This window comes from Pan troglodytes, chromosome 4 (genome assembly GCF_028858775.2).
Source record: "Pan troglodytes isolate AG18354 chromosome 4, NHGRI_mPanTro3-v2.0_pri, whole genome shotgun sequence".
NCBI classification, from domain to species: domain Eukaryota; kingdom Metazoa; phylum Chordata; class Mammalia; order Primates; family Hominidae; genus Pan; species Pan troglodytes.
Genome location: NC_072402.2, coordinates 54,606,636 through 54,621,855, shown reverse-complemented (window position 1 = coordinate 54,621,855; position 15,220 = coordinate 54,606,636). Strand labels below are relative to the sequence as shown.

The following is a 15,220-nucleotide window of genomic DNA, read 5'->3' as shown; positions in this document are numbered from 1 at the left end:
GGCACAGAATTGCTTGAACCTGGGAGGCAGAGGTTGCAGTGAGCCAAGATCATGCCACTGCACTCCAGCCTGGGCAACAGAGCGAGACTCCATCTAAAAAAAAAAAAAAAGAAGAAGAAGAAGAACAAAGTTGGAAGCGTCATACTCCCTGATTCCAAACTATATTACAAAGCTACAGTAATCAAAACAGTGAGGTACTGGCATAAAAACAGACACACAGAACAATGGAACAGAATAGAGATCCCAGAAATAAACCCTGAGTATATAATCAGTTAGTCTTTGACAAGGGCATGAATAATATACAATGGGGAAATAATAGTCTCTTCAATAAATGTTCCTGGGAAAACTGGATGTTCATATGCAAAAGAATGAAATTGTACCCATATTTTATTACATACAATATGAAAATTCACTTAAAAGAAATTAAAACATTAAACCATAAAACTCCTGGAAGAAAACAGGTGGAAAGCTTCTTGACACTGGTCCTGGTGATGATTATTTTAATATGATACCAAAAGTGTAGGCGACAAAATAAAAAATAAATGGGACTACATCAGACTTAAAAGCTTTTGCACAGCAAAGGAAACAATCAACAAAATGAAATATTTTCTACATATGGATGATAGAAAATATTTGCAAACCATACATAGTTTTACCTTGGTATCCATGGGGGATTGGTTCAACCTTTCCCACCCTCTGCAGAAACCAAAATCTTCAGATGCTCAAGTCCTGCATATAAAATAGCATAGTATTTGCATATAACCTACATACATCCTCCTGCATACTTTAAATCATCTCTATGTTATTTATAATACTAATACTATGTAAATACTATGTAAATAATTATTACACTATATTACTTTTTAATTATTATTTTTATTGTTTTATTGTTATTTTACATTGTTCAAATATTTTTGATTCTCAGATAATTGAATCCCTTGATGCATAACCTACAGATACAAAGGGCTGAGTGTACCTGATATATTCAAAATACACAAAAAAATCCTACAACTCAATAGCAAACACTCCAACAACCCATTTTAAAAATAAGCAAGGGACTTGAATAGACATTTCTCCAAAGATGACATACAAATGGCCAAAAGGTATATAAAATGGTGTTCACCATCATTAATCACCAGGGAAATGTACATCAAAACCACAATGAGGTATCTTCTCACACCCATTAGGATGGTTATAAAAAGTGTTGGTGACTATGTGGAGAATAGGGAACGCTTGTAGCACTGTGGTGAAAACGTAAATTGGTACCTCCATTATGGAAAACAGTATGAAGGTCCCTCAAAAAATTAAAAATAGAGATACCATATGATCCAGCACTCTAATGTTTGGGTATATATCCAAAGGAAATGAAAGGAGCATGCTGAAGAGATGTCTGCACTGGCATCCTCATTGCAGCATTATTGACAATAGCCAAGGTATGGAACCAACCTAAGTGTACATTAACAAATGAATTAATAGAGAAAATGTGGTGTATATACAATGGAATATTATTCAACAGTAAAAAGAAAAACAAATCCTGCCATTTGAGAAAACATGGATAAACCTGGAGGACATTATGCTAACTGAAATAAACCAGACACAGACAGCCAAATGCTGTATGATCTTGCTTATATGTGTAATCTAATATAGTTGAACTCATAGGAACAGAAAGTAGAATGGTGGTTGCCAGAATCTGGGACATGGTAGAAATGGGGTAATGTTGGACACAGCATACTAACTTTCAGTTATAAGACAAATACATTATGGGGATTTAATATTGCAGCTTGGTGACTATAGATAATAATACTGTATTGTTTAAGTTTGCTAAGAGAGTAAATATTAAGTATCCTTAATACTTAATCCTTAACACACACACACACACACACACACACACATATACACACACATACATACACAGAATAAGGTAACCATTTATAGGGATAGATGCATTGATTAATTTGATTGTGGTAATCATTATACAATGTATACATATATCAAGTCATCACATGTCTACCTCAAATATATACGATTTTTATTATTTATACCTTAATAAAGCTGGGGAAACAAAAAACAAAATATGCTTATCCTCTCAAAATAATAAAACATTAGTCATTTATCAAGCCTTTAGATTTAACTAATAATTATAGAAAATTCAAAGGACAGGTTGAACAACACAACAGAGATACAATCAGCAAAATTGAACCTATGAGAAACTCTGTAAGATGTATGACCCAGTTTTTTTTTAAAAGGGTGCAGAGAGAAAGGATAGGAAGAGGAAATTTATAGTGTAAAAGAGAATTCAGACACATAATGATTTCGATCTGTTAACCTTACTTGCTACCATTTCATACCAAAAATTAAAATTATTTAATAAAATTATTTTAAAAATCAGCTACATTTGATAATAAGAAATTATTAGGAAATTTGTTAGGAAAATTTACAAGCATCTTAATGTTATTGAGGTAATTTTTAAAAGACTAATTTTAAATACATACTAAAGGACTTACAGATGAAGAAATATTGTGTATTGAATTTGAATATAATTGTAGAGGAAGGAAATATGGGTAGAGGCACAGATGAAACAAGAACTAGTTGTATATCGAGAATTGTTAAAACTGGGTGATGAGTATTTAAGATGCATTATATTAGGTTGGTGCAAAAGCAATTGTGGTTTTTGCCATTACTTTTAAATGGCAAAAAAAAAAAAAACACAATTACTTTCGCACCAACCAATACTATTCTCTGTACTTTTGCATATATTTGAAATTTTCAACTATGTATTTTTAAGTATAAAAATGTATAATAATTTTCTCCTTTAGCTCACAGAAGGAGAAATAAGGTGCTGTGCAAAAAGGAGGTATCCCTGCAAGCAGAAGAGTCACCAAAGTAAAACAGTGTTTGCATCACCATTTTACCTAAGGCTGGCTCTAAAACTAGGGTTAAGCAATATGTCCCCCATGCCCTATAAGAAGGCTGAGAAAACTAATTAAAACAAATTCATAAATTGCTAAGTATTCCTCAGAGATAGACGCTTGTATACTCAACACATAATAATGATGATAATGATGATACAGGATATTAAGGTTATGTGGCACTGCTCCATAATAGAAATTTCTCCCATTGTTCTGTGCTGTAAACATGATGATGCAAAGGTCTAATCCAACCATTAAGTATCCACTAACCTTTTAACAATTAAGTGCTTCTTTTCTTTTTTCCTGAAACTAAGCAGGAGAAAATGTTATCCCTTATAAAATAACATTTAACAAAAATCTATTACCATATCCAATTTCAAATAAACAGCAAGTTTCCAAGAATTTAATAAGCTATTGCTTTACATAGTTAGCATACAGCACCTCAGGACTGCATTTTAAATACATTCATTTCTAGAACTCAAATTCAGGGCTTTAGACTTTTTATTTTCCCTTCAAGTTTATAAAGAAATTTTTCATCTTTCTTGATTTTGAAAATATTAAAATGCTAGACCTTCACAATAAAAGGTGCATAGAATTTCTATTAAAAACTATATACTTAACTATGTGTTCCTTTGCCACATGTTGGCCTCTGAACATTATTTTCTAGGTTAGTTATAGTATGATTTTTCAAAACGTCACCTTCAGTTACCACCCCAAACAATGAAAACTGAAATCAGTTCTCAATGATTTGATTTGTTATCATGGGTCTCCTTGAAGGATAGAATAACAAATCATGCCAAACCTCAAGGCAACATGTGTTTTGTAAGTTAAATTACAAATACCAGGGAATAAAAGTATATTTGCATCACGTAGGAATGATTAACTGCTGTTTAGATGACACAAAATGATTGAAAATGGAATAATCACTGTCATCAATATGGACATAAGATATAAGATACAGTTAAATATCAGAAAAATCTCAACTATTGGATATTTTCATTTAAAAATCTAGCCAATAATTTCCTGTCCATACCATAAATAAATAACTGGCAAACTGCTTTCTCAGTTTTGTTACCACACATACCTACACTACTTTAACTTTATTATGTTTAATATTTAATGTAAAATACATAATACCATTCTATGTCACTGTCTGATAGACTTTCAGGGTTGGCAGTAACTTTAAATGTCATCTACTTCAGTATTTCCCTTGTTTCATGACCCTTTACTTGTATTGTTAATTACTTTTTCCTACAGCACTGACAAGTAGACCATGATTCTATGTTTGAATATCTCCAATTATGAAATCTACAAATATTTAATTAGCTCCTACTACATGGCAGGCACTGATTTAGGTGCTCTGATATAGCTGTAAACAAAATTGACAAAGATCTCTGCTCTCAAAGAGCATATATTCTAGCTGCTCCTGGAATGGAATTCACCACTCACAACCTGTTTTGCCACATTTATTCAGTTAAGAGTGGCTGAGTACAAACATTGTCAGAAACTCTTCTCGGTACTGATGAACAAAAGATGAATAAAACAGCAAGTCTCAAGTCACTATAAGATAGTTATTCTATATGGTTAATGGAAATATGTTTTCTTATTATTAATACCAGTGTTTAACATTTTGGGGACACAAAGATTGGGTCTAATTGCTCTGCCCTATGAAAGCCCTCCAGATATATTTATATCTCTCCAACCCCAACCTTGTTTTACAGGCCATGAATTCCCCTGTCCTTTTTTCCCCCCCGGGTGTTAGCACCCCGATTGCTATAGGCACCAGAAATTTAAAGTAAATGAATAAAGTGTTCTGAGAGGAACACAAACACAGGATCACACACCTTCACAGTAGCAAGAGTAAATCCCAGAAATCTATATTTAATGAGACATCTATTAATTTTGAAACATCTGCCGCAAATTCAAATTTCTAAAAACCCCATATGGGCCATTTAGAACACATCTGAAGGCCATAAGTTTGGAACCACAGCTTTAGGTATTCTTCACGTGACACAGTTTGGACTCATCTTTCCACAAGGATTGCAAGTTTTAGGTGTACACTACTTCTCAAAGTTCTTAAAGTGAATTGCCCAGGATTGGGGTCATAGTTCCAGCTATGGGAGAAGCAACATAAATTTACAGCCAAATCATTACCTTTTCTATTCTAAACCCAGTTCTATTCATGAAACCCAAGAATGAATGAATATTTGGGGGGAATAATGTCATATTATTGATTTATGCTTCTGTAACTACCACCTAAACCTACAGTTGTTATTAAACTATGTCTCACCTTTGCTCCTATTGCTCCTCAAACAACATTAGTTCCTAGTTCTCTCTGGTGTTTTAGACTTTATATTTTCATTTTAGTATTTTGTCTTATTATATTTACCTCTCCCATTTAGTCTGTCAAGTAATTTTGTATGCTGATTTTGTTAACAGCCATGTTAGTGGTTCCTGCCATTTTTATTTCATCTGTGGATTAGCTCCTTATGCCATTAATACCACTCTCAAAATTAACAATGAAAATGGTGAACAGGAAATGTGAAGACCAAATCCTTCAGCCAATTACTAGAGGTATCTCTCTAAACATTGATTCATGAATACAGGCATTCAGCTGTTACTCTGCCTAACAGTATCATCAACTGCCTTCCTACATCTTAAGCATAAGTTCATCATGGAAGGTTTTTATCAAACGTTGAAATTCAGATAGACAGGGGGAGCAGCACTCCTCAGATACACTGGTCTTATGGGAAAAGTAAGTTATTTAATCTGATATGCTTTACTATTAGTGACCTAATACAAGCTCCAGGTGATCATCACTTTCCTTTCTAAAGGCTCACAAGATTTTTTTTTTTAAGATCCATTAAAGAACTTTTCCTAAGATTAATCAATTGATTCATTCATTCATTCAATAATTATTTATCAAGTGCCTATATTAGGCACTGGAAATACAGTAGTGTGACAATGACAAACATTCCTGCCTTCATAGAATTTCACCAGTGTAGGGGAAGAGAAAATAAACAGTATAAACAAGTGAGCTATATAGAATGTTAGCGTCATGTGTTTAGGATATAAAAAGCACTAAAGTAGATAGAATGTGTTAAAATCAGATCAAGTTAGAAAAATTTTTTAAAGTTTATTGAGCATACAAAAGGACAGTTTGCAAACCAGGGACCTCAAATCAAAAGTGGTAAGAAGCTCTGTTCACAGCATTTAAAATGCAGCTTATAAAGCATAATTAAGGAACTGCATCTGTCTTCGCTGAGGTTGGCTATCATAAACTTATATTCCTTTTAGGACAAGTAAAACTGTTTAAGCTGATTTGTCTGCAGCTGATTGGTTTAATTTTACTAAGTCATGTTGTCAAGGATGAAAAGCTCACATTTCACGTTTTGTTTATGGTTAGACCTAGTATTTTGGAGAAAATTGAGATAATTTAAATTTTGGTTATGTGGCTAATGGCAGTTGGTCTTGGAGTATGTACATTGCGGCCTCTATTTTTTTTAAACAAAAGTCTATAGAATGGGGAGTAATTTTAGATAGGGATCCATGAGAAGCCTCTGTGAAAGTAACATTTGCAAAAAGAACTAAAAGAAATACAATTAATGTCCTACTCCCTAAAGACATAAGTGGGGAGAATTCACTTTCCTCTTCTTCCTGAAAATTAGAATAACTCAATCCCATCTCTAATATACTGTTACGTATTTCCTCAAAGCCACTGGCAAGTTATTTAACTTTTATATGTCTACTCATTTGTAGAACAGGCATGAATATAGTGCCCACCGCATGCAGTAATTGTGAAGATTCAGTGAGATAAAGCACACAGTTTGCAACAGTGCAAACACTTGCAAAGCACAATGTATTCTGAAACATGTTTCTCTAATGCAAAAAATTCATACAAAATTGATAAATTATGGGTATATGTCAATATACCATGGACATTTTGTGGATTCAGATGTGATTTTCCCCAGCACATTATGTTTTCACAAAGTAAAAATCAGTCAAATGCAAATACACAAAAAAGTTTATCACTCCCCAGGGGTGGTATGTGATACTGCACATGACATCTGTGTACCCCTCATACTTCCTCTTGCCTCATTTTGGCCACAGGCTTTGTGTTCATAAAGCCTATTGCATGGAACACTCGATTCTTTGTGCATTTTGCTCTTGTCTTATGGTGAAATGTTGTATTTGTTTCAAATATTATGATGCAGACTGAATATCTTCTACAACATAGGATAGCTATCTAATGTGCAATTTTGAGATTATCTTTAGTTCTAAATCATTTTTATTTTACTCAATTTTATAGGTAGTAATGATTTTTTAAACCTTTGTAGTAAACACTAGTAAAGCATTCAATTATTGGTATTATCTAAAATAAACTCAAACTAAAACCTCTTAATAACATCTCACATCAACACAGTAAAAAGTGTGTTCTGCATGGCACAAAGGCCATGCATATGTGAGATGAAAATGAATTGTATCACTTCACAGGAGAAATTTATCTCAACCTGCACTGTTTCTCAGGAGAGGACTGATGCAAACAGTGCTAATAAAGACAAGATTGTAATTCTGATTCCTTACCAGTCCCTGCTAGCTTCACTGAGGAAAACAGGTCTGCAAACACAAAAGGCCCCATTAGTTCCAGCAATCACTTCACAAAAGATGTCATTTTTCATAGAGAATTTCAAACAAAAGAACACGGACAGCTCCTCCTAAGTGGTCAGCACTATTGAGAGTGAGAAATGGAGCTCCAGAAAGGGCATGTTCTGCTGATGGGTGGGTCAAAGACCTATGCATAGATTCCTCATTTGGATATCTATGTGGCATGAGAGGAAAAGACAAGGTGCAGGATTTAGCCTGTGGCAGTAGTTTGCTGACACCTGTCCTAGATTGTTACTAGATGAGAACAAATAATACTTGGCAAAAACGAGAAGTCTGGTTAAAAATGACTGTTATTCGTGAGTGCTGGGAAAAGCGACACACATTTGCAAAAGTTTTTGTAACAACGTTTACTTGTATACATTTCTTAATTTTATGCCAAAGAGACCATATTACACAAAGTTTTTATTAAGCCCTGTCTTTTCCACTGATACTATATTGACATTAAAAACAGCAGTCTATGCATAGGTCCTTTTCTGCTGTTGTACCACATGGCAGTTTAGTATTTGTAGCAGAAATGATGTGGCCCACAAAGCTGGAAATATTTACTACCAGGCCATTTACGGTAAAAGTATGCTGACCCTTGCTCTAGGACATAAAGAAGCATCAGAGCAAAATATGGAGACCCTGTTTCCTAATTAATAACTCGGTCATCAAAAATCTTAATTACAGCAATTCTTAAAAAGTGGTTCTAATTGACAGTTATGTTCTCCTCAGACTCAGGATCCACAAAGGAACCGGGTAGTGGAGAAATAAAGGCTCTCATAGACATTAAAAATCCATTCTAAATATTTAGATGCTATAGATCTTCAGGCTACTGACCATGATAGCCACTAACCGAGACATCACTATCACAGTGGTGCATGAAAGTAGGACTCATATAAATTGGACTATAGGTAGAAATGCTGTGGGCTGACTCACTGCCAAGAATCTCAGAAAAGCTATAAAAATGAACAATAATATATAAAAATAAGTCAGATCTAAAAATTACTCCCTATCAATGCCTAAGATACATTCATAATTGAAATCTTTAAAAGAAATTAATTGAACTTTTTAATGGGCCGAATGAGAAGGAAAAGAAACTATCCTCCCAACAAGAACTGCATGAGTGCATGCTACTTTTTCCTTTTAATGTACTTCTTTTGAATGCCACTCTAAATTTCTCCTTTTTAATCAAGAAACTCTACTTTTCTTAAACATGACTTTAAATGATTTCATTTTATTCTATTCAGAATTTTCAATGGAAAACGAAAGTACAATGTGACTTTATAAGAGAGCATAAGCTTTCAGACTGAAATAATAATCAGCATGAGGAAAGATAAGATGCTCAGAATGATTCAGAAAAAATCCTGACTTCTGCAACTGAGACATAGGAGTACTGGCAATTCCGATTTCCCTCTGGGTAGGAACACATTCAAGGAAGACGACTGCTATAACCAAAAAAATGGACTATTCTACAGATGGAACAAAAGATGGCAGAGATAGCATCATTTTTTTGAACGGTGTGAGTACTACAAATGCCATCGACAGCTTCATAGCCTGACAGTTTCTGTGTGGGAGTCCCCTTTTTAGGAAAACATCATATTCTCAAGCAGTTAAAGATTAGATCATTGAAATAATTGAAGGAACAACCTGAATCCCATGAAAATTTAAAGGGGTTCTGATGCATGTCAGGAGCTACCAATTTGCTGCCATCGTATTCTAACCAGATGTCTTTTTCCACCTATGGCTCAAGATCTGCCCACACACTGTGAACAAGTTTTACTTTTGGCTATAATTATGTTTGGAGACAATGGCTCCAAACTACCAAATTTTTCTCTTGCCTCTGCGCCCCATAGCTATTTGTCTCAACATACTGGGTATATCTAATTCTTGTTTTCCTGGATTTCTTGCCTGTGTCCCTGATTTCTGCTCTCTGACTCCATAAGCTTCTTTATCTGGTTTAGATTCATGAGTGCCCTGACTCCGCTTTTTTGGACCCCGTATAATCCTGACTTATTTGCTGGTTCCAAACTTCACCATCACTGTGTATTCTCATACAACTGTGATCCCTGATCTCAAACTTCCACCTCTCCCAAGGCCAACAGCTTTTGGCCAAGAACTAATAGTATCTAACACCAACCTTTCTTCTCAACTTTTAACCTTTTTACCTTTAATCACCTTGAGCTATGCAAGCGCTGATTTCTGATTACAACCCGGTCCTGATTTGATAAAACCACAGTTAGTCCATTCAAAACCTAACTGCTGGTCTGCCAAGTACACCATTAAAACGTAGTAGCCATTGTTAAGTACCACTGTGAGTACCTCGTGTGTGTGTGTATGCATATGTGTCTACAGTTGTCACAAAGATCTAGTAGCATCTGTGTCATGTTTTCTATTTTACAAGCAGCAAATAAGAATCCCAGAAGCACAGCAATTTGCCCTAAGTTATACTACTAGTAAAAGGTACAAGAAGATGACAAATTTATTTCTGTCCAGCTACCAAACTACTCTGTGTGAGAGATTGTTATATGGGTGACCCATAATAAATGCTACCTCTTGGAACTGCCACTTCATGTAGTTTCTCCCATGTTGATCCTGGCCTTGCCATATGACTTACTTTGGCACATTAGAAAAATTATGCAAGCAAATGCTAGATAAGTGCTTGCACATTGGGCAGGCCTGTTCCTTTAAAATACCTTCCCTTGGAGTCAGCCTCCATATAAAAAATCTGACCAGCCTGCAAGAGACCGAGACCATCCTGGCCAACATGGTGAAACCCCATCTCTGCTAAAAAATACAAAAATTAGCTGGGCATGGTGGTGCACACCTGTAGTCCCAGCTACTCAGGAGGCTGAGGCAGGAGAATTGCTTGAACCCAGGAGGCGGAGGTTGCAGTGAGCCGAGATCATGCCACTGCACTCCAGCCTGGCGACAGAGCAAGACTCCACCTTAAAAAAAAAAAAAAAAAGTCTGACCAGTCTGCATCAGCCATACTATTAGGAAGCCCAAGATGATTCCACATAGAGGCCATATGGAAAAGCTCAGAGGTGCCAGGTATATGACTGAAACTTTCTTGGACCATCCAGCCCAGACCAGCTACTGACTAAATGCAGCCACGTAAGTGACCTACCTAATCAATACCACATGGAGCAGAAGACATACTCAGGAAAATCCTACCCATCAGAAATAGGAAACTGTTATTTTAATCCACAAAGTCCAACTCAGGACTTGCTGGCTTAGAAAATAATATTATTTCTTATTCTCAACCCCTCCAGATGGCAGAAGGTTTTCAGAGTAAAAAATGGTCTCTGATCAAATCAAGTACTGCTAGTACAATGTGGCCTCAGGGTAAATATCAAGTCAAGAATGTGGTAGTAAGATACCTCTTAAAACCCTTATAAGTTCCACTCTGCTAGGAGACAAGGATGATTAAACTCTTAAAAACGTTACCGCACAGGATTCTGACTCTCAGTCTAAAGAAGAAAAGTGTCTGTCTTAAAGAGACTTGGGGAAATAGCTTTCGCCCAATGGAATGGAATATAACTGGATACATTAGAAAATTACAAAGTTTAAAAAGAAGCTTTGCCACCTTGGAATAAAAGGGAGAGTGACAGGACAAAATGAAAAGAAGATTTTAGGCCTCCAAACCTTTAATGGAATAAATAGGCTCACAAAGTGACTCCGTTTGCGAATGAGGGCCATTTCTTACAGAAAAGGAAGGTTAACTTAGAGGAGAGAGTCAACAGGCACTGAAAACAATGGAATAGAAATCCACATCCAGAGAACAGGATCCTTTTCAGGAAACCTAGATTTGAGGGAATTGGTAACATGTTCCCAGCTGGATCTCAGAATTTTTATGAAGCACCGATTGCTATGTGCCTCTCATTTCCCTCCTTTTGAATGGCTGACTTTCTTGCTAGCGATACAACAATCCCTGTCTCATCAATGTATGTTGCAGGGAAGGGGGATTACACAGAAGGCATCATTTTAGGTACAAGTATCTAGATAAAAAGGGAACATCAACTTTAAATGTACCCAATTTAGATTATGTGATTTTGGACCTTGAAGCTGGGCCCAGCACTGTAATGTGATGAGACTTTCTGAAAAGGGACAAGAAGTGCTGTGGCCAGAGGGAAGATTGTGATAGCTAGTCTCCAACTATTCCCCTCATCCCTGCCCACATATGCTATTCCTCACACCATGAAGTAGGTTGTAGTTTTCTTCCCCTTAGCTATGAGCTAGACCTGTGACTTTCTTTCACCGATAGAATGCAACAGTAATGATATCCCGGGACTCCTGAGCCCAGGTCTGACAGACCCACTTGCTCTCCCTGGGAAGCCAGCTGCTATGCTGTAAAGAAGCCCAAGCTTCTTTGGGCTAAATGATGAGACACTACAGAGAGTATGATGATTAACTTTATATGTCAGCTTGGCTACCCCTTGGTACTTGGATATTTGGTCAAACATATCTATATTGCCGTGAAACTATTTCTTAGATGAGATTAATCAGTAAATGAGTAAAATAGAGTACCCTCCATAATGTGGATGGGCCTCACTCAAAGAATTGAAGGCCTTAAGAGCAACAATAACAAAAACAACTGATGTTCTCAAAGGAAGAGGGAAATTTGCCAGTTGATAGCCTTCGGATTTGAGTTGCAAAATCCACTCCTTGGGTCTTCAGTCTGCTGGACCATCCTGCACGTTTTGGACTCACCAACTTCCATGACCAAATGAACCAATTCTTTTTTTTTTTTTTTTTTTTTTTGAGACAGAGTCTTACTCAGTCACCCAGGCTGGAGTGCAGTGGCACGATCTCGGCTCACTGCAAGCTCTGCCTCCTGGGTTCACGCCATTCTTAAAATAATCTCTGTTCTCTCTCTCTCTCTGTGTGTGTGTGTGTGTGTGTATACATACATATATATATACACATACACACAGGCATACCTCAAAGATATTGCAGGTACAGTTTCAGACCACTGCAATAAAGCAAATATCGTAATACAGTAACTCACATGAATTTTTTTGTTTCTCAGTGAATATAAAAGTTATGTTTACATTGCACTATCCTGCAGTCTATTAGGTGTGTAATGGCATTGTAACTAAAAAGTGTACACACTTTAGTTAAAAATACTTTATACTAGAAAATGCTAACGATCACCTGAGCCTTCAGCAACTTGTACTCTTTTTGCTGACAGAGGGTCTTGCCTAAATGGTGGTAGCTGATGACTGATCAGAGTGGGCGTTGTGAAGGTTGGGGTGGCTATGTCAATTTCTTAAAATAATACAACAATGAAGTTTGCCACATCCATTGACTCTTCCTTTCATGAAAGATTTCTCTGTAGCATGTGGTGCTGTTTGATAACATTTTTCCCACAGTATATCTTCTTTCAAAATAGAAGTCAGTTCTCTCAAACCCTGCCACTGCTTTATCAAGTAAGTTTATATTATATTCTAAAACCTTTGCTGCTATTTCAACAATGTTCACAGCGTCTTCATCAGATGTGGATTCCATTTCAAGAAATCACTTTCTTGGCTCCCATAAGAAGTAGCTCCTCATCTCTTCAAGTTTTATCATGAAATTGCAGCAATTCAGCCACTTCTGCAGTTACTTCCTCTACTGCAACCTTGAAACTTTCAAAGTCATCATGAGGGTTAGCATCAACTTCTTTCAAATGCCGGTAAATGTTGATATCTTGACCTCTTCCTGAGAGTCATAAATGTTCTTAATTGTATCTAGAGTAGTAAATACTTTCCAGAAGTTTTAAAATTTACTTTGCCCAGATCCTTTAGAGAAATCACTATCTATAGCAGCTATAGCTGTATGAAATGTGTTTCTTAAATAGTATGACTTGAAAGTCAAAATGACTCCTAGATCCATTGATTGCAGAATGAATGTTGTTTTTGCAGGCATGAGAGAAACATTCATCTTCTTGTATACCTTCATCAGAGTTCTTGAGTGATCAGGTGCATTGTCAATGAGCAGTAATATTTTGAAATAAATCTCTTTTTCCTAAGCAGTAGGTCTCAATAGTGGGCTTAAAATATTCAGTATATCATGCTGCAGACAGAAATATGGTCATACAGGCTTTATTGTTCCATTTATAGAGCACAAAGAGAGTAGATTTAGCATATTTAATTTAATTTAATTTTAAGTTGTTGGATACACGTGCAGGACATGCAGGTTTGTCACATAGATAAATGTGTGTCCTGGTGGTTTGTTGCACCTATCAACTCATCACCTAGGACTTAAGCCCCACATGCATTAGCTATTTATCCTGATGCTCTCCCTCCCCTAGCACCCCCTGAATGGGCCCCAGCATGTGCTGTTTCCCTCCCTTTGTCCATGTGTTCTCATTGTTCAGCTCCCACTTATAAGTGAGAACATGTGGTGTTTGGTTTTCTGTTCCTGAGTTAGTTTGCTGAGAATAATGGCTTCCAGCTCCATCCATGTCCCTGCAAAGAATATAATCTCATTTTTTTTATGACTGCATAGTGTTCCATGGTGTATATGTACCATATTTTCTTTATGCAGTCTATCATTGGTGGGCATTTGGGTTGATTCCATGCCTTTGCTATTGTGAATAGTGCTGCAATGAACATACATGTGCATGTATTTTTATAATAGAATGATTTATATTCCTTTGGGCATATACCCAGTAATGGGATTGCTGAGTCAAATGGTATTTCTGGTTCTAGGTCTTTGAGGAATTGCCACACTGTCTTCCACAATGGTTGAACTAATTTACATTCCCAGCAACAGTGTAAAAGCGTTCCTATTTCTCCACAGCCTCAACAGTATCTGTTGTTTCTTGACCTTTTAATAATCACAATTCTGACCAGCATGAGATGGTATCTCATTGTGGTTTTGATTTGCATTTCTATAATGATCAATGATGTTGAGCTTTTTCTCATGTGTCTGTTGGCTGTATGTATGTCTACTTTTGAGAAGTGTCTGTTCATGTCCATCAGATTAACAGCAGACCTTTCAGAAGAAACCCTACAAGCTAGAAGAGATTGGGGGCCAAGATTCAACATTCTTAAAAAAAAAAAAAAGAATTTCAAACCCAGAATTTCAAAGCAGCCAAACTAAACTTTCATAAGCAAAGGAGAAATAAAATCCTTTTTAAACAAGCAAATGATGAGGGAATTAGTCACCACCAGGCCTGCCTTGCAAGAGCTCCTGAAGGAAGCACTATGTAAAGGAGAAACCATTACAAACCACTGCAAAACCATACCAAAATATAAAGACCAAGGACACTATATAGCAACTGCATCAACAAGTCTGCAAAATAACCAGCTAGCATCATGATGACAGGATCAAATTTACACATAACAATATTAACTTTAAATGTAAATGAGTTAAATGCCCCAATTAAAAGACACAGAATGGCAAGCTGGATAAAGAATCAAGACACATCAGTGTGCTGTATTCAAGGGACTCATCTCATGTGCAAAGATACACATAGGCTCAAAATAAAGGGATGGAGGATAATTTACCAAGAAAATAGAAAGCGGAAAAAAGCAGGGGTTGCAATCCTAGTTTCTGACAAAACAGATTTTAAACCAACAAAGATCAAAAGAGACAAAGAAGGACATTACATAATGGTAAAGGGATTAATTCAACAAGAAGGGCTAACTATCCTAAATATATATGCACCCAATACATGA

General features: G+C 36.1%; 1 protein-coding gene across 15 annotated transcripts in view; it reads right to left on the bottom strand.

Annotated features, from left to right (window-relative positions):
* The window catches only part of PDE4D (phosphodiesterase 4D), a 1,566,198-nt gene that overhangs the window by 1,037,691 nt on the left and 513,287 nt on the right, over nucleotides 1–15,220 (bottom strand). For 3 of the 15 annotated variants that reach the window (XM_063810432.1, XM_063810430.1, XM_063810431.1), the window contains one exon: nucleotides 657–729. The exons of the other annotated variants lie outside the window; for them this stretch is intronic. In XM_063810432.1, coding sequence (XP_063666502.1) covers nucleotides 657–668 — 12 coding nt within the window. In that variant the 5' untranslated portion in view covers nucleotides 669–729. The remainder of the gene's footprint in view (nucleotides 1–656; nucleotides 730–15,220) is intronic. 15 annotated transcript variants of the gene reach the window in all.